This window comes from Physella acuta, unplaced genomic scaffold, assembly GCF_028476545.2.
Source record: "Physella acuta isolate Inbredline_101_S28 unplaced genomic scaffold, ASM2847654v3 ptg001829l, whole genome shotgun sequence".
NCBI lineage: Eukaryota > Metazoa > Mollusca > Gastropoda > Physidae > Physella > Physella acuta.
The window spans coordinates 2,786-30,326 of NW_026733338.1; the positions used below are offsets into that span (position 1 = coordinate 2,786).

The following is a 27,541-nucleotide window of genomic DNA, read 5'->3' on the forward strand; positions in this document are numbered from 1 at the left end:
AATCAGTTTGTTCTTATTTTTTGTTGTACAAAAATATGGATGTACAAAGATAAGAAGGCTTGCAAAATAGGTTGATAGTTAATTGTAAATGTGACTTTAAATGCTTGTGGTTTGTTAATGTATGAAGTTTGATCCAGGTAGACATACTATGTACCTGGCAATAGCTTGTACAAGTGGCTTATAGCTAGGAATGTGTTTAAAGAGACATGTCAAACACCAAAGGCATGATAACTTATATTAATGTTGCATTCCAGACAGTGACGATATATAGTTACAGATATACAATTATATAATGCCATTTCACAATCCTTGAATTATAAACAAATTTCATCTGTTAGACGTTTTCAATGAACAAAGAAAAACCATATCGCTATAAGCATGCAATGTGATGGGGCTCTTTTGTCTAGGCCGTTTTATCACTGGTTGTTTTGAAGCCATACTGCCTCACACGTTTCAAACATCTTCCAACAACCTGATCCACAACACTATACATCCACCACATATTAAAACACATATTCCTCGACTCACATCCCACTACCCAACGTAGCACAGCCCACACATTACCCCACTATTAAAGAGGTCATCTATGATGTCCACACACACACGGGGGGGGGGGGGGCGAATGAAATCGACTTTTATGGACTGGGGAGGGAGGGGGGTCTGGTCAATCTAGACGTCCGCATGTTGAATTTAATATCAAAATACTTACATTTAAAAATATATAATGTATCAATTAAATAGGTAGTTATTGTATTAAAAATCGCCAGCTCAACGAGTGAATATATGTATCGAATTTTTTTTTTTTTACAAGCGGGGAGGGTTGGGAAACGATATTGACTGCGGCAATTTTCTAAAATAAAACACGGTGTTTCAAGTTTTTCTTTAAACATTTCAAAGAATTGAAACCTACGTTTCAAAACGGATCTAGACCCTGATAGATCGAGCAACTCAATCATTATTTTTTATCAAAGGGGCCCAGGATTTCATTAAGCCGCCCGAACCGTAGTCTGGGTGGCTCCTCTCCGGATCTCTCGACCTAGAGGGAACAGGAATGGGCGCAACCCCATTGTTGACTTTCGTGTCTTGTGCATAGAGATGAGGACTCGGTGCATTTAGATTTTGCTCAACGTCGCACGGAAATCTTTAGTTAAAGGAGAAAGAATTACTCGGTGTGAAGAGAAACCAGATTTAATTTTTTTTTTTTCTTTTTTTTTTTGGTTGTCCTGAAAGGACAGTAGTAGGCTAGGTGGACAGTGGGCAGCAGGGTGACACTGTTTAGCTCTTGCCACCGGGTGTCTTCTGTGACTTAGAAACCAGATTTAAGGAAGTCAAAATTCATGCTCAAGCACAAGCAAAACACAATAAAATGTATGTCATCAAAATTGACTGAGATATGTTATAATAAATTTACCGTGTTTAGACTTTCAAACAAAACATACAGTTAAGTAGTCAATCCGTGAAATATATCTTTTGACACGGTTACATAAATAACATAAAAGATTTACTATAATTATAACGTAATAAAATTTAGAGCATTGTATTCTGTTTTATCAAGCATGTCTTAGTTACACTTGGTTAATTGAGCTATTCTAACTAAAGTTATTTCCCTTGATAAATGGAAGTTTGGTATTTGGATTTCCAAATGGGAGATAATTCGTTGCTTAACTTTACATTCATGTTCAATTCCGGCACCTTAGGTTGACCGCTTATATATAAATACAACTTTGAGTTATTATTTGCTATTGTAAAAATTATATAGAGCAGACAGATATTCTAAACAAAATAGTTTGGTACTTTTTTTTAGCAAAAGCAAGTTAAAAAAAATACATCAGTAGCGGTTGTAGATTGCAATACATAATGTTAGTAGACACACATCAGGAGATAATGCATCTAAAATCGTCTTAGTCGCAAATTAATTGTCTAATTAATTGTCTTTTTCACAGTTTCGTAGCGAGGTCGGACGTCACCCGGTGCGGCACTTAATGGTGTTACCACCCCCCAGAGGCGTAGCGACCCGCCGGGGGACAAACTTTCATATTTTCGATTTGCACCCCCCCCCCCCCCCCCTCAAACTTTCTAATGTGCACACCCCCCCCCTCCACCCGAATTAATCACTTAAGTGGAATTATCATTTTTCTCTATGTTTTGCTATTTTTTGCCTTGGTGTCACCCCCCTAAATGGTGTCACCTGGTGCGGTCCGCCCCCTCGCTACGCCACTGCTTTTTTATATTTTTCACCCTCTCCCAAACGATTCATATATAACAATTGTAGGCTGGAATCTATAACGTTTATAACCTTTTATTTTTCAAAAGCAAAAAAATAGTTACACAATCACATAATATAGGCATTTTACAATTATAACTAAAGACAGTTAAGCTTAAAACAGGTAAGTTCCGTTCTGGGGGGGGGGGGGGGAGAGATAGCACTTGAAATTTTATAAAGGGGGGGGGGGCTATATCGTAAAGTACAAAGTAGACTCGTGGACTTAGCAACAATTTCAATAAAATGTGATTACGCTTGCAAACTGGAATCGAAGGAATTAGTACAAACTATTGCGACGCAGGAGGCAAGTTAAATTTGATTTTGATGTCTACTTATTACGTGTATGCAATTGATAATAAATTAATACCTCATTTTTAATTAATTGTTTTCTTATACATATGTTTTAGTAACTAATTTGTGTAAAAAGGGGCGTTTTAATAAGTTTTGCCGAGGGCGCTAAATAACCTGGCGCCGGCACTGACCACACAACCCCACTCCCCAAACCGCTAACCCCACGATCTACAAAATCGCTCATCACACACCACAACATTCGCCACACAACACATACTCGTAGTCAGTGGCGTAGCGAGGTCGGGTGTCACCCGGTGCGGCACTTAATGGTGTCACCCCTTCCCCAGAGGCGTAGCGACCCTTCCCGGGGACAAACTTTCAAATTTTTGATTTGCACCCCCCTCAAGTTTTCGATTTGCACACCCCCCCCCCCCTCAAGTTTTTCTCTATATATTTTGCTATTTTTTGCCTCGGTGTCACCCCCCTAAATGGTGTCATCCGGTGCGGTCCGCACCCCCCGCCCACCCCTCGCTACGCCCCTGCTCGTAGTAAACCAACCCCCATACTCTCCGCCCCACACCCCAACATAAACCGTATCCCAACCACATCACCCCACCTCCGCAACCAACACGATCCACACTCAAATACGTATCCAACCTAAACACTAGTGTAAGAGAGACGGCTTATGCACGACAAATACATAAACACTAGTGTAAGAGAGACGGCTTATGTACGACAAATACATAAACACTAGTGTAAGAGAGACGGCTTATGTACGACAAATACATAAACACTAGTGTAAGAGAGACGGCTTATGTACGACAAATACATAAACACTAGTGTAAGAGAGACGGCTTATGTACGACAAATACATAAACACTAGTGTAAGAGAGACGGCTTATGTACGACAAATACATAAACACTAGTGTAAGAGAGACGGCTTATGTACGACAAATGTCGTAGAAGCATACCATAATAGTTCTCGGATATATCAAAGAACCCAATTCATACACACACAGTACGCAGAGGCGTAGCTGGGGGAGGGGGGGGGGGGGGGGGGCGGGCGTCGACCCTGAGGGGGCGCCAAAAGGGGTAGAAACAAATTTAAAAGCTGCAGTTTTGAATTAAAAACAGCCAAAGCCAAGAAATTTAACATCTACCAGCCTTTGCATACTGATGTAACTGTTTTCTACCTTGTTTGTGTAACAGTAAAACATATACCCTTAAAGAAACAGTGACCGGCAAAAACCGCTTTCACATTGTCCAGGGTGGGTGGGGGGGGGGAGGGCGCTTTTTCCCCGACTAAAATCGCAAGGATTTACACTGGATTGGTAAGTAAATAACTTCTTAGAAAATAAACCATTTGTTATATTAAAGCGTAATGTGCAACAGTAAAATAAATATAAAAAATTGGTGGGTGGGGGCACTTTTCGCCAAGGTAAATGGGGCAGGGTTTACATTGGAACTTTGAGTAGATAATCGATTAACACTTGGAATATAAATCAATTGTATTAACGCGTAATGTACGATTTCACTTGCTCATTTTGTTAAGAAATGACGCGACTAGTTCTTAATACGATTCTTGCGATTCAGCATGAGAGATCAGATACTTGCCTGGAACCACTGTATCAAAGAGAAATAAACATCGATTTTTGTATTGCTGTCTGATCAGTTAAATAGCATACGCTCGAAGCGGGTGTGTGAAAAGTGATACTTGTTGGCAGAGATTTTAGAGCTAAGAAAAATATAACAAAGCTTTCTATTTTTAAAATTCCTCATAACCGTGGACATAACCTGTTTACATGAAATTTAGTATAATGAACCGAATAGATCAGTGGCGGAACTAGAAATCAAAGGCTCCCCCGCAAAGAAAAAACTAGGGCCCTATATATATATATATATATATCTATATATATAAAGCAAAGTGGTCGGGTGCCCGATAGGGCACTTCCCGGCGCCGCAGGCGCGTCAAATTTGGCACTAAGGTGCCTTATGGCGATAGATCACGAGGGCCGGTGACGGTTCGGCAAAAAGTCTACGGAGCGGGGGTCAAAACTGACCTCGACTGACCGGCGCCTTATATGGGCTATATTACGAAAAAAAAATTCCTCCGACGACCCCCCTTGAAATTTTGTGAGGTGGTAGGAGAACACCTTGGGGTGTCACAAAAAACTCGGCATATCTGGAAAAACTTCGTAAAGCGGTCAAAACTGACCAGTTGTATTTCCCTATATAATCTTTGTATTTTATGGGAAAAACAGAGGGTCATTTCAACGCAGACTTTAGGGTACTTAAGCTCAGTATATCTGGCTAATTTTTTGCATACACTACTATAGATGACTAGGCCGTATGGAAAAACTGTTGATCAGACTCAAAGCCCTCGACAAGGGCTAAAAGATGATCTTGAGTGAAATTCTCCTTATATGAGATATAAATATATAAATAAATTGACGAACGATCCCCTTAATATTATGTGACGTCGTAGACCGACCATGGAGGCTAACAAAAAAACTTTAATCCCGTCGGAAACAGCCATTATAGTTGTTAAATATGTTCATATACCGTAATTTCTTATATAAGCATAGCAACTGTTTGTAAAAAAAAAAAAAAGACATACGTCATACGTTCAGTTTTCAAGGGAGGTAACGTTTTTTAAATTATTATTTTTCAAATAATTGTATACTATTTTAAACAGAAACAGAAAATGACGAAGTATAGCATTTGTTTTAGTACAAAATTAAGTTGTTAATTTAGTTACGTATCCCAATTAAATAAATAAATAAATTTCAAAAGGCAATGTAATAAAAACTATGAGATGTACTGTTCATGGAAGCTGTGTAGTTCTAATTCCATTTTACTTATACATTGCGTACTTTCCGATATTTCTCTGAGAACTGTATGTAAATGACAAACTAAAACATTTTTTTTCTAAAGTTAGCATTACTGTTTAAATTAAAGCACTCAACACCAAATCCATCGCTAAATAATTAAGTATTCAAATTCTCAAATGTTATTTAAAAACCTAAGCGAAGCTAGGCAGTATGCCTAGTATATATATATATATATATATATATATATATATATATATATATATATATATATATATATACATGGGGCCCTATATATATATATATATATATATATATATATATATATATATATATATATATATATATATATATATATATAATCTATATCCTAACTGAGTAATTTAGTCTACTTCATTGCAATATATAACCCTTCTGAGAGAACAAACCAGAAAAAATTTAGTCCAAACTAATTTTGTGTTAGAGATGTTTCCTAAATATGCTGGTCAAAAATATATAAAGACGTTAGCTTGATTCGTGAATGGTTTCTCGCGTTATGTTTAATTTTTTCATTTTTGGCTTTTATAATATCAATTTTGAAAACATTGATTTTAATAGCTATACTATTGTATAGTACGTCTTATTTAAATAACAATTCAGAGAATCAATTGCTTTTTAATGTACATAGTACAAAACTATTTAAATCAGCTTCGTGGGCATCCCTATTTTAAAGAAGGGCAGTAAGTCATGTAAGTAGTGTGAATGTTTACCTACCTTTCAAACTATTGCTCTTGTAGATTTTAAAATATTTTTCTACGCAACAATCTCTGCTATAGTAGATCTGTTTTTTTTTTTTTTTTACAAAACCACTTTCAAGATGCATGAAAAACATAATTTTTGAAAAAAAAATTCATTGTTTTTTGGTCGGAACTGGGCCCCTAAACGTCCTGGGTCCCCCCGCATTGCGGGGTCTGGCGGTATGGTAGTTCCGCCCCTGGAATAGATCCTTTTTTTAATTGCTAGTTGCATAACAAGTCCTAATACTGCAATTTTCGTGTAATTAAGTCCACTAGACCTACTAAACGGAGTAAAACTGGTAGAAAAAGACGAGTGCTACTGCTTTGTTACAAATGTTCATTGTAACTGATAATTTAAAACTGTAATATACTAGTTTCGAAATTGTCCTAAATACACGACCAAAAGTGGACCAAATAAACTTGCACCTTCTACAAACTACACTCTAGAGCAGTATCTATAGTTCTGAGAAAGGAACTTAAAAGGGACAACAAAGCACCGACGTGTTTTTATCCATCAGTACCAAATTTGGGATGGTCTCAAAAAGCTGTCTTAATATCTAGCGGCCTCGCGCAATTGAAGTTTTTTCAAAAGAATTTTGCCGACAACAGCGTGTGTTTGATTGTAGGAAAAAGAATATACAAGAGCGTGGGATGGTGTCTATAGAATAAAGATACTCCAACCGCAGCTACAGTATTCTTTTTTCAAAACAACCATCAGGTCAAAAATGCAAGAAAATTAATTTTAACTTAAAAAAAATGATTATGGGCGGCAGTGGGCCCCCTAAACGGCGTGCCCCCCCCCCCGCATTGCGGGGTCTGGCAGCACTGTAGTTCCGCCCCTGACGCTCACGTATGCACCCGTTCTTTTTCTTCCCACGTTTTCTTTAACTTGCTTTCGTCTCTGTTTGTCTTTCCAATCAAATCTTGCGATCGAAATTTCTGGCACTTCCCAGTTAGCTAGCGCGCTGAAATTTTCAGGGAAGCTTTGTTTTGGATGACAATAGAATATTCAATTGTTATTATTACTAAATTGATCCATGGAAATATTTTATTGAGCATTTTAGAGCGCTATATAATTGTAGTAAAAACGTGGGGGAAAAGGGACATAACCCAGTAACTGTAATTTGATGAAAACAAGGTTCGGTACTCTCCCTCTTTTTGCTTACTGACTAGTGTTCACGCGGTGTTTGTGTACAAACAACCGTAACAACTGGTGGCCAGTATGGGGGAGACGATATGGTCGAGTGGTTGGGCACACGATTGCTATCCCACTCGACACGGGTTCAAATCTATGTGTTCTAGTCAGTAACGTATTCACACAACGTGTTTTTTACGAGTTGTCTTTTTACGAGTTGTCTTCGTTTACCCCAAAAAAAAAAAGTGAAAAGATAAAATCGATAGCAAGATTTTAATGCAAACAAACAGACAAAGACTAAAAAGTAGAAAATATTAATCATTAAAAAAGTTTTAAAAAACCCACGATTTCTGATTGAACTAAAAAGTAGAAAATAAATGCTAACCATCACAATAATGCAAGCGATCACTCTACTATAAGCGATCAAAAACGTGGGGCGCCGTGATTTTCTTACAGTTTCTAATACTGTTGACTCTCTACAAGCTCCCTAATAAAAGTCAATAGTATTATCTAATCAATAGTAATATAACTTTTACTTCGGCGCCCCACGTTTTTCATCGCTTATAGTAGAGTGATCGCTTGCATTATTGTGATGTATAGCATTTATTTTCTACTTTTTAGTTCAATCAGAAAACGTGGGTTTTTAAAAACTTTTTTAATGATTATTGGGACTAGATCTAGATCTAGTAGCGGCTGGTTTGAGGGGGAATAATAATATTATTCCCCCTCAAACCAGCCGCTACTAGATCTAGATCTAGTCTAGTCCTTTTTGTAAGTTAAGAATAAGGGTGATAAGTAGATCTAGATCTACTTTTATTTTTTACTGCCTAGACTGTCTAAGTGCAGATTTAGGTTCAACAAACAAGAAAATAATAATTGAGTAGATCTGGAATCTTGATTATCTTCTTAGTTCTAAATCCATAAGCCTAAATCTCTGTTATAAATTATAAACGGTAGGCCAAATAGATCTTCGATGATATCAATCAAATCTAGATATTTAATTAATAATTATTGTTGCTTAAATTGTCTTACTTAAACTTGAATTCAATTTCAATATCTGTCTGAAACTGAATAAGTTCAAAGTTCAGTGGCAGTAGAATCTACTACTTACTTAGTACTTACTAATAGATCTAGATCTAAAATCAAATGTAACTAAATGATAGACTAAATCTAGTCTTAAGTCTAGGATCTAGATTCTAGATTTAGAATCTAAACTAAATCTAGTAGTAGTACATAGTCATACTGTTACTACTCAACATTGTAGTTGACAATGCTATTACTATCTATTCTATCTGACTGTTACTATTAAAATACTATAGGACCATAGGGCTATCTATAGGGCATAGGGGTGTCCATAAATGTTGTCACACTCTTAGGGGGGTCTGTAATTTTGTGATGGTGTGTAATGACGGGAAGGGGGTTCAGATGGTGTGACGTCACACTTTTCCATTATAAAAAAGCGGATGATTATAGATACCAGTGTCCGATAATGGAATCATCTTTAAAATAGGGGTGTTGGGTTGTTAGTAGTATTGTAATCTCGACTAATTTTATGGTTAGAAATTAGGGTTAGGCGTATGGTTGGACCAGGGTTGGGGTTAGGGTTAGGGTTAGCATTAACATTAGCCAGCCATGTGTGTATTTAGTTAACTACCAGTAACCTAACACCCCTTTTTTAAAGAAGATTCCATTATCAGACACCGGTGTAAACATTCTCCCCCCTTTTCTAAGCCCTGATTCCAGTGTAAAGATTATTTAAAAAAACCATGTCAAAGAAATCTGTGGAGTTGTTTTACGATGTTGTGTCGCCATACACATGGTTTGCATTTGAGGTAAGTATTTTAAAAAAAAATTAATGCCTGTCTTTTGTAGTAATAATTACGTATGAGTTTAAAATTACTGAAAAATCAGTTTTATAGAAACACATTGTCTGTTCATGCACATTCAAATATTCATAAATACTGGCATAGAGTGAATGTATAGTTAATGCTATGTTCTATTATTGTCTTAGATGATTGCATGTATGCCCTAATATCCTTAGGTAATGTGCAGATATCAGCACAGATGGAACATAGCCCTTAAATTACGTCCTTTTTTCCTGGGTGGGATTATGAATGAATCAGGTAAATTCTTTCACTGTCATTAGTAATATTAATCAAAAGTTTCAAAAATACTGTAGGCATTAATTTTAACGTATAAAGTTGTAATTTTGTAACTTATCCTGTGAAAAACTAAGATTATTTGTACACAAATTAAAGGAAACAAACCACCAGCTACTGTACCAAATAAAGGAGCCTACATGTATAAGGATGTGCAAAGACTTGGGAAGTATTTTGATGTACCCATTAAATTTCCAAAGGTACGTAATTATATAATAGTACTGTACTAGTATTCTATGAAGTTTACAATTTTTGGCATTGTTTTATACTTATTTTATATATATCTATACACGTTTGTAAATAAATATATAGTGATTTTAGATGTGCTGAAACTTAAATCTAAGACGATATGATGAAATGAAACAACCACTTGGAAGGGTTTCACTTAGTTCATGATGATTTATGTTATGATGCATGTTTGACTAGGGCAATGGGTGCGCATGATTGATGGTGCGGCCGTATATTGAACGAGTGAGTGTGTGACGCTGTACGCAAGAAAGTGACGTTTTAGTGTGAGTTCCGTTGTTGCCGGGGAAGAAGATTGAAGTTAGTCTTGTCCGTGTTATGTTAGAGTTAGGTTGTCTAGTTGTAGTATCGTTTGTCCAAGCTGTCCGATGTCCATTTCTTATTGTGCAATAAATAGAGTTAGTAACCGATGTCATTCTGTCAAATCCTTCATAAGCGTTGATGTCGTCGCGTCTCAAGATATACTGTAGCATAGCTAAACATAATCAAATGATAGTGATATGGAAAGATGGTATTGGATCAGGTAGTTGTACCCTCTCACTGCATAACTGTGGTACACATATAGAACCCAGTTATAACAATTTATATAACTTGGAAAGAGTTAGAAAACTAACCAGACAAAGCAGATTTTCTCAGTAAAATTGACAATTTTACATTTTTGTGTCAACCCAATGGTCTGGAGCTACTGTCCATGACATAATTTGTCTTTGATTACATGAAAGATATCTTAAGTCAGTGATGGTTGATAGTTATTGAGCATTATCCTGATCTCCCAGCCTGATCAAAGGATTTCTCTTGAAGCCGATTACTTGCGCTATCAACATCAAAATAATAAAAAAATTTAAACATTTACTCTAAATCATTGCTTTTAGACTTCATTCACTTTTAGACTATCTTTAATAACTGGTAGAACCCATCAGAGATGATGTTCATTAAAGGAACTCTTGCTGCCCAAAGGTTCCTCACAGCCATTGACATGACCCATCCTGAAATGCTTGAAAAAGTCTCTAGAGAGCTCTGGATGAGGAACTGGAATAGGGTATTGTACTCTTACGTTAATTACATGTTTAATTATTTGATGTAAGCTGTTCAGATTTACGAATCTAAATTCCTCTGGTGTTTTTTTAAATATCATTATCAGTGGAAAGCTTGATTAAAAGCTTTAAAATTGTGAATTGATTAATAAGTTATTGCAAAGTATTACTTTTTATATATTAAGATCATGATTTAATTTCAAAGTTTTATAGATGAATTGTTTTCTACAGGATGAAGATGTAACTGAGCAGAGTAGTTTGGCTGCAGTAAGTGTTTAGTCTCACTAATATTAACGGTAGTTTCTGTGGTTTGGAAAATTGTATATTTTTATCCTTTTAACAGACTTAAGTGCTTTTTTTAATCTTTATATAATTTCTATAATTTTTCAAAATTTAGGCAGCAAAAAAAGCAGGAATGACTGAAGAGAACATAGCAGCAGTTTTAAAACTTGTCGCTGATGAAAAGGTTAAAAACAAATTAAAACAGACTACACAGGAAGCCATACAGTTAGGGGTATGTTAAAGTACTGTTTACCTTCATATATCTCAATAACATCTTGAATTTGGTACTGATTTCATTGTCTCTATGCAAAACAAATGTTCATCTGACTAAAGATTATTACCAGCAGACACCTACTTTTAAAGTTGCATCATATTTCTATGAGATTTACAACAAACAACCATTTACTGTAAAAAGCTCTCTATAACATTTGTAATTTGTTTTTTGCCCCACAATACACTAGGCATTTGGCTCTCCAATGATTGTCACAGAGGTAAATGGCCAAAAAGAATGGGTGTTTGGGAGTGACAGATTCCCAGTACTTGCTGATTTACTTGGTAATTAAAATATCTTAATTAAATTTATTGTACATTGCAATTAGCACAGGATAAAAATAGTTTCATTACCTCCAAAATGAAATCTTACTGACGAGCTAATTAGAATTTTTGTTAACATTTTTATTTCGATCAGGTGAAAAGTGGGAAGGTCCCCTGCCTGGAATATCAAGCAAACTATAGCATCGTAGAGTTATCCAGCTACAGCTTGTTTATTGTTGATTTCATTGTGATCCAAGTTTTTTTGTTATATTTACAATTGTCAAGCAAGTCTTTTGTCAAAGCATCAATAGCTGTGACAGTTGATTATATTGTTGGTTGTTATTCACATTTTAACCAGAGAATTTATGCCTTGTAAACATGGAACAGTGTTTAGTTATACTACTTATAGCATTGTGTATCAAAATCAAATGTAAATTCTAAGTTTGTTTTAAGACAAAGTGGAGTATTTATAAAACAAATATTCTATAATAAATTATAATAAATACCAATAATCAGTTTGTTCTTATTTTTATTGTACAAAATTATGGAAGTTCAAAGAAAGAAAGGCAAAGAGAATGGGATGATAGTAGATTCAAGATGACATACTCTGTATGTGGGAACAACTTGTAGATATGAATGCGTTGTAGGTGACATGAAAACTAACAATTTTGATATCCAGATAGTTTGACTTAATATTTACAAATTCATAAATCCATTTCACAATCCTTTCATTTAAAAAAATTTCATCAGTCATGTTTTTTAAATGTACAATGAAAAACTAAATGACGATAAGCAATTAGACAGGTGTGAGTGGTACTTTTCCTTTCTTAGATTTTTTTCTGAGATGGTTTTGTAACAAAACTGTCATCATCGTCCAGATCTCTTTCTACCTCTCCTGTGGTAAAAGGAAAAAAAAAATCTTTCTCTAACTGATCTAATTTCCCTTAACAAATAGATCTTTTTAAAAACTCCTTAACAATCTCAAGATCTTAGTCTTAAAGATCCATAATAGTCACTATTCAGTCTTCTTCTTCTTCTTCGTTCTTAATTATCAGTGTTTGAAGGGGATCGAGATTTATCTGCCAGTGGGTTTGAACTCGAGACTTTGTTCGAATTAATCAACCATGAGCTTTTTTTGCAGACTCGACCACGCCTCCAACACAATTAAGCGTTACGTGTCAACTGTTTATGCGCCATTGAGGCCATTGACTCCGATTTCAGCCTGCTTTTCTTTTTGGATTTGCTTCCATAGCCTTTGTCCAACCAAGAACAAACCACAAGGCAGCAGTTGTTTAATTTTGGAGTTGTCTCTCCTAGAAGAGCGGCTGTCCCCAGCTAACGAGCCTCATCTGCCCGAGGGTTCGAACTCAAGACTTTTCGGTTTAGCAACCATGAGCTTTACCGACTCGACCACGCCGACCCACTATTCAGTAAGAACCATAAAAAGTGTAAAATAGTATATTTGATAAAAAAGATAGGTCCCACTCAATTTTTAAAATTCATCTAGATTTTGTATCTAGAGCTTGACTGAGTGGTCTACTGACCTTCTTTCCCCATGTCAAACAAAGCTTCATCATCTTCGTCAGAGGAATCCAGTGTAAACCTGGCCTTGGTCACCTTTTTCTGACCTCTCAACACTTTCTTGGGTTTCAGTGGGCTTATGTTTTCAATATTTTCATCTTCTTCGTTCTCGCTATCACTCTCCTTCACTTTTTTCTGTTTTCTTCTTACTGGAAAATTGGTTAAAATATTTTTTAAAAATATGTAAATACCTAAAAAGAATTTAAAATACAACTTATTTAAATAGTACCAAGAGTTATCGAACCTGGTGTTTTGGCTCCTCTCCCTTTACCTTTGACACATACTGATGTTTTTGTAGTTGCAGCCTTGATAACAACTTCACCATCTTCTAAACCTTTAGTATGAGCTTGTTCTATCTTACTTTCAAGCTCCTCCAAAGCTGCCTAATTCAATATTATATAAAGTTAGTTACAAAATAGATGTGTAAAAGGTTAAAATTATGTGAATTTGTTTAATTTTAATGTAAAAGATGTATTTGTAGATAAAAGGTAGTGAATGATAAGAAATTAAAGCATTCTCAAGATGCAACATACTCTTGCTTCTGGTCGCATGAACTGTTTAGACTTGCTGATGATTTGACAAAAATGACCATACACATCATTGTCAACCAGCTTGTCTGCGTAGCAAGGGAAGTTCTCTAAAAGCTTGGCAATTGCTTTCTCTGAGTAACTCAGTTGTGACAGACAAAAGGAAAGATCTCGGACTTGCCGGTCAGTTCTGGAAAAATAAAAAGTTAAATAATAAATACTGAAAACTAGCTGTAAGCATTAGTTAAACAAAGTAACCCATACCACACAGCAAAATAAGTTATTAGTAAAGTACAAAACCTACTAACCGTGTACCCCTGAATCTGTGGCAAAGTTTCTCAGCTAAACTTTCACAATGTTTACTTTTCTCAATATGAGAAAAGATGTACCTGTAGAACAGTTTTTAAAATTACTTTAAGTGAAAAGCTTACATAAATTGAGAAACTTTATAGACTATAGTGAAACAATAGATAATTTTAAAAATTAAAATGAAAAAGTTACTTGATAATAATTTGGAAATGATTTTCTTCCACCCCTGTATCTGGGTCAGAGAGCCGTGAGATGATGTCGGGCATGTTGTACATAGAGTTGCCCTACACAGCGACAAAATCAATTGATTACTTGAACCCTTAATTACTTCAACACTTAATTAATTTGCACAAAAAAGTAGGCCCGTAGGATATTTTTTTTCTTTAAAAAAAAATCAATATAAAATAAAATACAATTATATTAATTGTAATCATCAATGAAAACTTATGGTAAACATTATATCAATATATTTTTTAAACCAGTTTTTACCTTCTTAGCAAACTCATGAAAGAAAAGTTTAGCAAGTGCTGACACAGTTTCATTCATATCAACAATACAAGTAGCAAGCTCACTGATTTGACCTTTGACCTTGATCATGTCATTTAGAATCAAATGTGTGAGAACCTGTAAAGTTGTCTTCCTAACAAAAGGGGAGTCGTCTCTGAGCCTGAAATCAATGTGTCTGTAATTAGTACCCACTAATTCTTTGATGACTATCTGAATAGTATTTTTGTGATCTTAGAATAGTCCTTTGTCTAAATTTAAAATGGAAAAATAAATATTCTCCATCTATTCCTCTGATATCAAAGTACTATGCACCTGATGTGCAGAAGTACACTATCAGACTATCCACAAGGCAGAGCTGATCTGTTACTTAACCTTGCATATGAATGGATGGTTGTGGACTTAAGGTTGTTCTAATGACTCAATCCCATGAAACAAAGTGGAAACTAAGTTGCCCTTCAAGTTGCCCTTCAGTAAATGATGGACCAAGTCTAAATTTATTTTTAATTATCTACACATTAAATTAAGATTAATCAGGCGTTTATGAAGATGTAATAGGGAAGCCATTCCTCACCTGCCATACAGATGTGATGTCCAGGGCTCCACCAAGTTCGGGAAGCGAATGGTTAAATCACCCAAGGCAATGATAAGGTTTGCTCTGATGGTTGGAAGGGGAGACTTCTCTAGTAGGGTGAACAGAAGCTGCAAGTGGGATTCACAGAACTCGGAGCTGAAACAGACAAAGTACAGAGCTGACAGACTGTGTATAGAGCTGAAACAGGCAATGGATATAGCTGAGTACAGACAATGTATATAGCCGAAACAGAAAATGTATATGGCTGTAAAAAAAAAGTATTTAGATAAAACATACAATGTATAGCAGAGAACATGAAATGAAGGCCAAAAATGTTTTTTTCACTGACCTAATAATCATGAACCTGGAGAGGGCAAAAGCTGCTGCTATTTGATGACCTGGGTCGTTGTACTTGGCACTGTTTCTGCAAACACCTTCTATCAAAGGTTGGAAGGCACTGAAAAAGTTTTCATCTGAAAAAAAAAAAGCATTAAGAACATTTTCAAGTATATCTAACAATATTCAGCATTACATAACTATAAACATTAATGTTAACCAAAAAAAAAAGAGGCAAATATGTCTACAGAAAGTGCTGTGACACATACATTCCTCGTACACTATTTATAACTTACACTCCACTTGTTAAAATAGGTAATATTTGTTTCAAACTTCTGCATTATAAGTTAAATTGGAATTGAATAAAATTAAAAATGAGAACTGTTGCAAACAAGTAGCTCTATACTCTATATTATAAATTAAATGTATTAGTTCAAACAAATTCAACTCACTTCCAAGAATTTCAACCTCGCATACTTTTTTCACATATTCAGCTTCTGCATCTTCAGCAGATGCACCAGCTAATGCCATATCTTCTTCTAATTCAGCCGCCTGTCAATTAGGGATTTACAAAAAAATTAAAAGTAGCAATTTGTGGCAAAAATGGTCTTACATAAACCGTGCAACAAAATGATTTACATAAGAAAGAAATGAAACAAATCCCTATGTACCTTATCACTCCCTCCTTTGCTTTTTCTTCTGTTGGCTCCCTTTTTGTTTTCTTCAGTGACTGCCAACCTTCTTTTCATCTCCCCCAGCACATCATCCTCGAGAAACACCATCTGACGGAAAGAAGCTAAGCCAGCGGCCGCCAAAACTCTTGTCAGAACACACGACACTACATCAGACTTAACTTCAGGCTCTGTTAATATATATAATAATATATAAGTATTGTATTTTATTCATTATATACAAGTGTTAGATACTTATTAAAGTAAATGACTATTTTTATAATTCTTTTCTTGAAAAAATTGTTAGCTATGTTTTAAATTAAATTTCTGACTAACTTCTTAAACCAAATAAAAAAGATAACTGACATGTCGTCACTTACCATCATCACCTTCTGTCTTTGGTGCTGTCACCTCAGCACATTCATTTAAAATTTTCAAAAGTTGAGTCAACAAATCAGCACAAACAACATCAGGCGTGTCACAGAGGTTGTAGATGATGGTGAAAGCTTGTTCGGCCAGTGGAACCCAGAACTGGTTGCTCGTGTCTTTCACTCCTTTACAAGTTACATCATACATACATTAAGTATATGTGAGATGAGGTTTTTCTTACTGCTTTAATATATTTATGTTATCTATGGCTGTTAATGTACTGACTGAATAGTTACATACCTTTCAGAAGAATGGCCTTTAACCTCTCAAACAGATCATGATCCTGTGGGAAACGCAGGGGCTCTGCTGCAGGCTTACCCTTCTCCTGATAAAAGACACAGATAAGATGGGTCTTTTAAACAGATCACCACATAAGAGGGGTCTCTTATACAGATCACCACATAAGAGGGGTCTCTTAAACAGATCACCACATAAAAGGGGTTGCTTATACAGATTCTAACTAAATAAACAAAGCCACTAAAAGATGTCCTGATGAAATACCTTGGTTGAAACTGTTAGTTTGAGCAAAGCTTGGCAGGTTCCTACGGCTAGAAGATAGTCATTGTCAGCTCGAGGGCCCAACCCTTCTTGGATTAGAACCTCAACGTTACTTTTTATAATGTTAGGTTCCGCCCTGAAAAACAAATATCAGGTATTAAGTTTACATATATTTAAGATAAAAAATATACAGACACATGGATTAGAATAAAAAACAGTTGTAACATATCTGAAAACTTACTGGGCACACATGGCAATCAGATGGACAGCACACCTGGCATCTTGAGCTGTGAAAGCCTCACTTTTCATGGTAAATCTTTCCCACAATGCCTTGATCACATGCTGGCCAATATGGCCGCTTTTGACAAACTCACACACCTGAATACCAAGAAAGGATCAAATAATTTTTAACAGTTTATATGTTTGCCTGAAAACATAATTTACATTATTATATTATGATATATTGAAAGAAAAAGTGGGAAAAGTCATTTAAAAAAAAATGTAACTTACCATGGCTTCTAAAGATAACAGGTCTCTGTAAGCTGACCCTGCCAGCAGGCTTGACAGATTTTTAACAATTGTTGAGGCAAAAGATCTAAGACAAATGGATCAACAATATAGGATTGATATGCCATATTAACAAGACATTGAAATATAATTATCTTCAAATTTAATTATCAGGTAATTAAACTAAAATTAAATATACAAAACTAGAAATTCTTTTCAACAAACCAACATTGCATTACACATCACTTATTGGAAATGAAAGTACTATATATAATTCTGGAGAAAAAGCGATAGCTGTCTAGCATAGCCAGAAACGGTTAAGAATTATGTTAAAAACAAAACCTACTTTTGATTCTTCTCTTTTGATTCTAAATAGAGTGACTTGTAAGCATTGACAACAGCCTCCCTAACTGTGGCTTCCTGGGACCAGATCAGCACCATCATCCTGCGAATGCCAACAATGGCAGAAGACACACCAAACTCGACAGCTGCAACAAAAAACTGAATGGCCTCGAAAACATCACTTGTATTTTTTGAGCCGAGAAGTTGGCAGATGATGGGGATGCACTGCTGCACTTGGGTGGCAAAACTCAGGGAATTCTGAAAATCAGGCAACAAGACATAGCGTATTTAAGTCTTTTATTATTATAACTATAACAAAGTGCTATTTACACAAGCAACTTAACAAAAATCTTACAGAGGTTAATGATTTACTAGATGAGTCATGTTGCTACGTCTGATGCAACATTCATTCTCTAGAACCTGACATAGCCCAGTTATTCTACTTTAAGTTTTTTCTATCATAAAGTAGTATGCAATCATCATAGGTTTGAATCAAGCACATATAGAGCCATGTCAAATATATCAGATATTTTTATATCACTGAGTATATCACTGAAATGAAAATTGTTAAGAATCTTGTCAAGTTTTTATTTTTCTAACTGTAAAATATCAACTATGGTTATACTCAATATTGATCAAAAACAATGTTCAAAATGGTGAAAACCCATTTTAGGCAAGTTATAAATCAAATAAGTTACACATATTATCAAATAAAGGTTGCTACGGGTAACACAGTAAAACAACTGAGCATTGTTTACCTTTAGGTACTGGACAAGTGTTTGCTGCTTAGTGAGCTCTGAATTATTTTGGTCAGATTCAGCACTTGATGAAATATCTACTTCTTGAAGTGGAAGAGGGCGCTTTACCCCTGAAAACAAAAAGTTAAAAAGTAATTGACATATTTTGTTGTTGAGGTGGGTTTTTTTTCAAAATAAAAAAATAAATGTACCGGAGAAACAGGAAATTTAAAAAAAAAAAAAAAACAATCTGATGAGGAAGAGCCTTACAAAAAAACACCTCCTTGAGTGAGGATAAAATTTTTCTGGTGTCCATTTGGTTGTCAGTGCTTTCAGCCTCATCATCTGAACTTGGTTTCCTAGAAAAGTGGAAAATTACATGGTATCAGAAAGGTATGGGATGGAGTGGTCAATTGGTAGAGTGCTTGACTGATAACCTGAAAGTCACAATTTTGTATCACTGACTCTATAGTCCACCCAGCTAAGATGAGAACCTGACTCAAGTCAGCTGAACATAGTGCTGACCACACCATCACTAGATATGCCATGATCACTAAACAGATGAGTTCTGCTTCATCTTCCCTATGAATCATTATGTCTGATAGGGGAACTTAGCTACCAGAAAGGTAGTTTCAACAACCATTAGTTTGAGTCAAAGAAGGTTATGAAATATTTATAGGTCTAACTTAGTGTTTTACAGTAATGCTTGTGTTTACTAAGAGTCAAATAAAGCAAACTATTGCTCCTCATTTCGTATATGAATACTAAAAAGTGCTAAAAGTGATGACAATAAACAACTCACTTGTCATGTTCAACAAACACAGGCAGATCAGGGAAGCTCTCCATAGCAGCCAGGGTTAATGTGATGGCTTCTACTACTTCCCCACCTTCTAGGTACTTCACTATGTTCCCGAGCACTCTGAAAAATTAATCCAACTGTAACTTGTGCAACATCTTTGAATAATAAAACAATAAAATGTATCTCCATTCGGACATATCTATATCACTTAAACTGTTGGTAACCAAATAAATTAACATAAAGCAACTTACTCATCAGATGTGTCTTCCTCTCCTATGACAGAAGCCAATTCATCAAGCTTGATGCTAGCTAAAGCAGCTTTAATGCCCTTGACCAACTGCTCTTCAATGGTCAGCCAGTCCAGAGTCACCTTATCATCAACAGGCCTGGGAGTTACGGGAATTTCTACTTTAGGGGCCATTTCATCTAACTGTGCCTTTTCTTTTTCATAGTGAGTTCTAAGATCCTCAACAGGCAACTGAAAACGTTTTGAAAAAAGATTAATGTACACACGTCAGAGCAAAGGTAGTGAAGTGTATTCTAGCTGTTAATTATCAATATTTAGCCACTGTGTTTTAGTTTGGATGCTAAAGGCTTAAACAGTTTACCTTGGAGGCGAAGGGGTTACTTTTGATGAGGGTTGTGATCAACTGTAGGGCATGACGCCTGACAATACTGGACTTGTCATTCAGCCGACCAACTGCCAATGTCATGACCGTCTCTTGTCTCAACAGCGGGAGACACTAGGGAAGGACCAGAAAGTGTAGAGTTATAAATCCATAATCAAATAATAGACCAAGCTTTTTTTGTATTCAATATTTCAACATAAAAATGACACCTACGCTTTGTAATGAGATAATATTAAAATAAAGTACATTTCCTACAGATTATTTAAAGTAAGTTTTTTTTAATTAAAAACAGAACATTATATTCACCTTTTCAGTCACAATGTTTAGCCATATCTGTAGAACCTTGCTCCTGACAAAGGCATTTGTATCATGCATGTGGTCCTAAAAGAATTTCAAGTTTAAACTTAGGAAAATGAGTTTAAAATGTCCACATATTTATGTGAAGACTGATTTTTATAAAGCATACATTTAGAATTAACAAATAACAAACCTCCAGCTTATCAAAAAACATATCTCTGGTAACCCGCAGCTTTTCATCTACTGTATCTGTGCTGAGATATTTTGTGATGATCTCTCCCATCATACCAAGAACTCCATTACGCAATGTGTAGGACTGAAGACAAATTAAGAAGTATAAATTTTGAAGTCTAATGCAAAAGTTGTTTAAATGTTACAAAAGGAATTGTTTAAAATTTGTATATGTAGTAAAAATTGAACTATTTAGTAATAAATCATGAAAGCATGATTTTAAGCAAAATGTTTGATTAACATAGAACTTACATCTCTTTCCAGCAGTTCAATGACCAGATAAACTGAAGGCAACACAGTGGAAGGCAGTTTTTCAGAAAGCTCCACTAAAAATGAAGCATATGCTTTAGCTGCAGTTGTGTCTTTTGCTGCCTCTTTTGTGTCGGAGTTACCTATTTCTCTGTTAAGATCAAGCAAATGATGACCGAGTTGTGGTAATTAAGTAGACTAAATAAAACATGCATGATTACAACTCAATAAAGCATTATTTTAGATGTTACATTTTGTTTAATATTTTTAAGTGAATTTGTTTTTACCTGAGAATTTCTGTGATAATGGACTTGCATCCATGTTTAGTGACCATTACCTCTACAATCTGTACAAGTGAAGGCGTTAAAAACTCAAAATGTTTCAGAAGTTGATCAATCTTTACACTTGCACCTAACAGAAAAAGTATTTATATTAGTTTAATAAATTTTTTACTTTTCTCTGTGATAGATCATTAGCTAACAAAAGATTATATGGATATCCAACACTGAGATATTATTGGAATGCTCTAGATTAAATATGAGGGATAATATTCAACAAGCGGGCATGCAAAGTTGATAAATCCTAGCATTTTTATTTGATTTTAAAACTAAAAAAACTCTCCATACTCAGTCCATGATTGTAGCGTTTGACCAGATTCCCCAGGATGTGAGCTATAACTGTGATGACATCCTTCAGCTTAGTCACAGATGGGTTCTCCAGCAGCTTGTAGCAGCAAGTACTAACTAAACTGTAAGGATTCAACTTATTATCTTCATGTATTACCTTTTTTTTTAAAACTAGTACAAAATTCTGCTAAACAGAATCTATTAGTGAACTGCAGCATAACATAAAATAACATTAAAAAGGACAGTAAAATAATAAGGTGTGTTACTGTCCTTGTAGTCATTCTTACAAACAAGAGTTAGTTTATTATTTAAAACAGGTCAACCCTGCTTAGACCACTATGTCATTTCCAGGTAAAGGCCTGTCTTCCTATGACCAGAAGAAAAATCTACTGAGAAAAAGAGGCTGGACAAGATAAGCCTGAGTGACACAAGAAAGGTGGATTCCTACTGTAGACAGCTGAAGAAACAACCAGGACGGCTGAAGTCCTAGTTGGACACAGAATAAACACTAGCCCAACAGTACATACCTTACAAATTCTTCTTCTGCAACAGGTGGATCCCAGAGTTTGTTAAGAGATAGTTCGATGAAGGAGAGTAGCACCTCAACACCATGCAGCTTCTCAGAGTCCCAATCCATATTCATGTTGCTGGCTACAGGCTTGGCTTTCTTCCCTCGACCCTACATTACAATCATAAAATATTATTTTAATACGTGAAATTGTTAATTTCTAAATAATATGCTGCAACTGTTTAAGCTAAGGGGTTTCTTAATTAACTAGAAGTAATCTTAACTTTTCTAGCTTAGGCTGGAGTTTAACTATTAGTCTTACACATTAAAAAATAACAGTTAATGTATTTTAAGTACAATACTGATTAAGATAATGTATAAATACTTTTCCAACAACAACGGTACTGGGTTGCGTAGCTTCACCATCAAATGCTTCCATAAACTGACAGAGTAAGTAGCAGGCCATCTTTAGTGCATTCAAGTTTCTCACACGTTCCTCTCTGCTGATGTCAGACTGATCGAGGAAAGATGAAAGACTCCGACAAAATGTTTTACACCCTGTAAAAAAATCATTTTGAAATGACATTCTTTCTTCGTTGTTATTAATTATTATTATTATATCCTTGTTCCTGAGGTAAAGCAATAACAAATGTTTTTTTAAATGTATAAATTTAAAGTTGCACATTGTTTTCTTTTTCTACCCACCTTTGAGTAGATGAACCCATGTGTCTTCTTTTATTATTGTATCCACATCTTTTAGCAAACTATAAAAAAAAGTTGGCCAAGAAAATGAACAAAAGATACATTTAATATGTATTGTTTTTGTTTATGTTAAACACTTGTCAAGTTTAAAAAATTGAGAAAACCTTTTTAAGGTATAATTTGGAATGTAAAAATGTGTATGTTAGGATGTAGGCCTAGATAAAAATACTGTAAAAGGACCAAAGCATGTTAAACATCTTTAGTTTAGCTGGTATTTAAATAGTGAAGACATTTTATTCAGAAATTAACAGGTAACATTAGACTTAATTCAGCTGTAGAATATCCACTGAGTCTACCCAGCTCTGATGGGTACCTGACTCACATCTGCTAACCACACTATCTCGTCAATATGCCATTGCCAAGGTAATTGAAACCGATGAATTATAAATTACGAGCGGACCCGCGGCGTATCACATGCCGCTATTTAGTTGTTTTATTTTCTACTTTTCAGTAATTCATAATTTGTGAATTCAACATTACCAATGCTGCCACTGAAAATATTTGCTTTAAAACACAATCAGTAGGTTGTTAAGGACGATACCCCCCCCCCCCCACCCTCCTTTCCCCAACCCCTACCCTACACCCCCCCATGAAAGCAGCCTCCTCTTAGTTACCTCCCCTAAGTTTAAAATAGTTTCAAACTAAATTATCTGCCCCTAATAGACGTCACTAAACCCTGGCTCTACAATTGTAAACATTTAGCGTGAACCACAGCTCACCAGACCATGTGGGGGTGGTAGGGGTATGCCTAGAGCGGAAGAGAGAGGGGGCTGCTAGGCGCGCTTACTGCTTGGTGTTTTCTATGGTCCCCAAGAAGAGAATTATGTATATATAGATCTCCAAGGGTCTTGTTAATTTTACATTCCTTTGCAGGCCATATAAAGATGAAATAAATTTTATAATACTCTGATATTCCAACTCACCAAAGTACACTAAAAAGTGTATCAAAATGTTCAACAATGCAATTAGGGTTTCCATGGCAGGCAGATTTAAATGCTTGAACTGCTGGCACTATTTGCCTAACCGTGAACAAGTCTTCAACCACATAATGCCTGGCATCTCTTCTGCTCAGCAGTTCATCTTTACATGTTGGTATTGCAAACTCCATTTCTCAGCAAACCTGCAAATGATATTTTAATTATAATTTTTGTTGTTCCCAATTATCTAAAGAGCTATAATATTATTGTTCTTATCTAGTATATGCTATACAACACATTTATAGATTTGCATAATCAATTACAAAAATTTTAATATAATTATTTATGCTTTGTAATTGTTAACTAATTTTTATTAATTTTGTGTATTTCATGATTGTGAAGTGGTTATTGCTAAATTTATCCAATGTTGACATTACTGATACATTGTGTATTCATTTATACTTTAAAATATCTTTTATTTAGGTGTGTGTTCTGGACATGAGCTTCTCATAAAATTACTTTAGTTATGTAATATCAGCATAAGTAATAACTTTAACTGTTCTTGATCCAAGCTGGTCTGGTAATTTGCAGAATGAGGGGAAAAAGCACAATTGTAAAATAAACTTTTACTTAGGCCTAGATCTAGATACTACAGAATTTGATAGAATCTACTAGCAGAGCAGAAGTTCAATCAATTAGTAGGATCTAAAACCTAAATTCAAAATAATTCAACATATAGAAAGAAATTCTAGATCTAGAAGAACCAAGTCTAGAATAGAAATCCCGAGCCCAGCCAATAGATTCTAGATGTAATCTAGATCTAGAAAATAGATCAGTTCTAGATATCTAGCAGTGAGAGTGAGATAAGTCATAAACTGAGGAAACTGTACTGTTAAGTTAAAGTTAATGATGACTGATTTAATGATTAATGTTGTTAAAGTTTGTAGACTTACTTGATGCCAAGCGGAGATGGTGGTTCACACTCAAATGACAAATACATCTACTCAATATTCGTTATAAATCTAGGCCAAGGCTATTCCCAGCCGGTTTGGAATAGCCATATTGGGGCTATTCCCAGCCGACTGTGAATAGCCCCAATACGGCTATTCACAGTCGGCTGTCATTTCATGCTAAATACAACTGTGAATAATATCTTAAAATAATAAAAGCATTTATTGTGACTGGGGAATGAGGTATAGATTAAGAGAGCAGTGTTATTTTTAATTTGTTATAAAAAAGTTATTACAATTAAAGTTTAGTTTAGCTTTTAGGCTCATATCAGACATATCTGCTACAGGCTACGTAGGTCATAGACAGTAGCGTAGCGAGGGGGGGACATATGTCCCCGGGCGCCGACCTTAGGGGGCACCAAAATGGGGGTGCAATTGAAAGTTTGAGGGGCGGGGTGCAAATGGAAATCTTGAGGGGGGGGGGGGGGGGGTTGCTAATCGAAAAATTTAGTTGGTTGTTCACATTGCTATTCACTTAACAATTATCATTAAAAATTCACATTATCACATAGAATAAATATCAGGTGAAATAAGATGTCCTTTTTCATCAGCTATAATTCAGAGTTTCCATCACACTTTTGTGTTTTTCTCTCTCTCTTTTTTTTTTTTTTTGCTGATATGCCAACAATTACATCACAAAAAAATTAACAAAAGTAACTCTTCGATGAGTAACTTAAGTAACTGAAAAAATACTTTGATATTAAGATTGAGAGGCGTACATTAAGTCATAGAAATAGGGCATCTAATCTAATGGATTTGAACCCACTCCTTCTGGCACGGCAGCCACTCCCAATGACCTCTCGATCACACATCTTCATGCCTAGTTAGGTATTTTTAACATTAAATCTATCAAAAATGGTCACGTGAATACGACTGTGAATAGCCCCACCACGGCTATTCACAGTCGACTGTGAATAGACACTTCGATAAATCTGGGTCTACTAATTTGGTCAAATTTTAGTTTTTATTAATTCATAAAAAATTAATCAGGCGACCAATTAAGTCAAATTGAATGTCATGATGCATTGTCTTCATTTCATGTCTTGACCCACGTAGGCCACGTACCAATTACAAACCGTATCTGTCAGGCCGTTTCGATCTAGACAGACTGACGACAGGATGAGAAAGCAAGTTAAATAAAAGCTTCTTTCTTAGCTTAATGATTAAGTTAATGTAAAAGTAAAGTAATAAGTAGTCTGGGCCAAGATTCTAGATCTAGAGTAAAGTTCCACGCGCGGTTAAAACACCGGTGCGATCATCGCCTGTTTATCGCTTCGTACAATATTTGTTTTGATGTTTTATACGAAACTACCGATATCTGCTGTAAACCTGTCCATTTCTAAATATATCCAGGTCAAATTCTTTTGTTTTTCTCCTTCTGGAAGTCGAGTTTTTAAATTTTAAAGTTTCGAGGTATGACGTCGTAGGCGGTTCTAGTTCCCCCTATGAAAAACACTAGGTCCCGGATGAGATGAATAAAACCAACCAATCAAAGCTTTTTATAACTAGGTTAACTATAAATAGCTTCTACAATATATGCGGGACACTTTACATACGATAGATAAGGCTAATAAAGCAACCTGATAGGTAAATAGGGGTGGCCGCAGCTTGGGTGTCGATTACGGTGGTTTCACATCGCTGCGTAACCAACGACTTGAGCTAGACTAGCCTAGTTCTAGATGCTCTATATTTCAAACTAAGCCTAGAATCTGTATACTTTCTATTTTTTTCTGCTGTTTTAAATTATTTCGATCATCTACTTCTTCTAAATCTAGTTTGTGTCTCTACATACAAGCATATCTAAGCAAATGTTACGTTATGTCTTTTAGTGGTTGTTACGTCCCTTTGTTATGATTATTATAGTTGCGTCCCTTGAGTCATCACTGGGTCAACTTTTAATGTCTTTAATTAATTTAATTAACATGTTTTTAATTATTATTTTTGCAATCTATTAATTAATAATACAATCAACAACACGTTTAAGTGTGTAAAATATTTATTTCAATTATTAAAATTGGATCAAAACGTATACAATACGCTCGTTGGCAAGCAGGTTCTTGCGTACGCAGGCAAAAAAAAAAGGGAAAAAAAATATCGCAAGGAGGGACGTCACTAAAACATGAATATCTTAAATACTATGCGTAGGAATACAAAATGACTCATACATATTACAGTAGAATGGCAGCGGAGTAATACAGTGCTTTCGGTTTGTTTCTGTGTGAAACGGTTATAAAATAGCGCCCGATGAAAATCGGGAATTTGGAATTTTCCGCTATGTGTGACCGCGCGTGGAACTTTACTCTAGATCTATTCTAGGACTACTTTAAAAAAAAAATTAGGCCAAGTTAAAACTAGATCTAGATCTAGGAACGATCTAGATCTAGTGATTCAGACAAGACTAGATCTGAAATCATGTAGATCTAGATGTCTAGATCTAGATCTAAATCTAGACTGGATGCCGACTACTGTCTACACGCCGCGGCTACATGGCGTGTTTGTGTTGTTTTTTTTTCCCCATGCCCATGAACCCAGAATTGAGCTGAGTACGACGTGAGAGAGAGAAGTATGCCGTATAGATAGAATTTACGACTAATTACTGCTTTATCGAAATAATATAGATCACTTAAAAGGCACTTTGGGTACTTTCTCAAGTGAGTTCTATTTTTTTCGTCTTACTTTTAAACATTAAGTAGAATTTAGGAATTCCACTTTCTAGATGTCGAAAGTAATCCAAAGTTTCAAAATAGGCGCACTTGTAAACAAACCAACAGGAAGTTCAATTAGCCAATAAGATTGTTTATAATTTTAGATATTTTATAAATAAATGTAGATCACATGATTTTTAGGAAGCTAAAATGGCGTTTGCCTTCATATATTTGTTGTCATGAGAAGCTCAGAAAGGCCAAGAATACATTTAGGTTATTTAGTTAATATTTAGGCTTAAGAATAA

General features: G+C 35.3%; 2 protein-coding genes across 2 annotated transcripts; one reads left to right on the forward strand and one right to left on the reverse strand.

Annotated features, from left to right (window-relative positions):
* The first annotated feature begins 8,219 nt into the window (after nucleotides 1–8,219).
* Nucleotides 8,220–12,060, forward strand: LOC131930717 (glutathione S-transferase kappa 1). The gene is made up of 9 exons (XM_059287305.1): nucleotides 8,220–8,246; nucleotides 9,025–9,125; nucleotides 9,335–9,416; nucleotides 9,552–9,652; nucleotides 10,609–10,737; nucleotides 10,964–10,999; nucleotides 11,130–11,246; nucleotides 11,476–11,569; nucleotides 11,703–12,060. Exons 2-9 carry the CDS (start codon nucleotides 9,060–9,062, stop codon nucleotides 11,747–11,749), a joined length of 672 nt encoding a protein of 223 aa, XP_059143288.1. The 5' UTR covers nucleotides 8,220–8,246; nucleotides 9,025–9,059; the 3' UTR covers nucleotides 11,750–12,060.
* Nucleotides 12,061–27,350, reverse strand: LOC131930715 (condensin complex subunit 1). The gene is made up of 32 exons (XM_059287303.1): nucleotides 27,268–27,350; nucleotides 23,588–23,784; nucleotides 22,608–22,666; nucleotides 22,288–22,460; nucleotides 21,922–22,073; nucleotides 21,395–21,516; nucleotides 21,056–21,179; nucleotides 20,772–20,919; nucleotides 20,482–20,604; nucleotides 20,298–20,372; nucleotides 19,971–20,105; nucleotides 19,614–19,840; nucleotides 19,366–19,482; nucleotides 18,834–18,922; nucleotides 18,585–18,694; nucleotides 17,831–18,084; nucleotides 17,488–17,572; nucleotides 17,219–17,355; nucleotides 16,981–17,113; nucleotides 16,720–16,804; nucleotides 16,431–16,604; nucleotides 16,051–16,241; nucleotides 15,832–15,931; nucleotides 15,393–15,516; nucleotides 15,044–15,199; nucleotides 14,455–14,632; nucleotides 14,158–14,249; nucleotides 13,965–14,045; nucleotides 13,663–13,846; nucleotides 13,374–13,512; nucleotides 13,093–13,278; nucleotides 12,061–12,443 (listed from the first exon to the last, which is right to left on the reverse strand). The coding sequence occupies exons 2-32, from the start codon at nucleotides 23,770–23,772 to the stop codon at nucleotides 12,376–12,378; spliced, it is 4,206 nt and encodes a 1,401-aa protein (XP_059143286.1). The 5' UTR covers nucleotides 23,773–23,784; nucleotides 27,268–27,350; the 3' UTR covers nucleotides 12,061–12,375.
* Nucleotides 27,351–27,541: the final 191 nt, after the last annotated feature.

Coding starts and splice junctions, on each gene's coding strand:
- LOC131930715 (XM_059287303.1), bottom strand. CDS start 23,772: ATGGAGTTTGCAATACCAACATGTAAAGATGAACTGCTGAGCAGAAGA. Junction 19,483..19,613: donor GAGGAAGACACATCTGATGA/GTAAGTTGCTTT, acceptor TTAATTTTTCAG/AGTGCTCGGGAACATAGTGA. Junction 14,046..14,157: donor CATTTCCAAATTATTATCAA/GTAACTTTTTCA, acceptor ACTGTTCTACAG/GTACATCTTTTCTCATATTG.
- LOC131930717 (XM_059287305.1), top strand. CDS start 9,060: ATGTCAAAGAAATCTGTGGAGTTGTTTTACGATGTTGTGTCGCCATAC. Junction 9,417..9,551: donor TGGGATTATGAATGAATCAG/GTAAATTCTTTC, acceptor CACAAATTAAAG/GAAACAAACCACCAGCTACT. Junction 9,653..10,608: donor TACCCATTAAATTTCCAAAG/GTACGTAATTAT, acceptor AATAACTGGTAG/AACCCATCAGAGATGATGTT.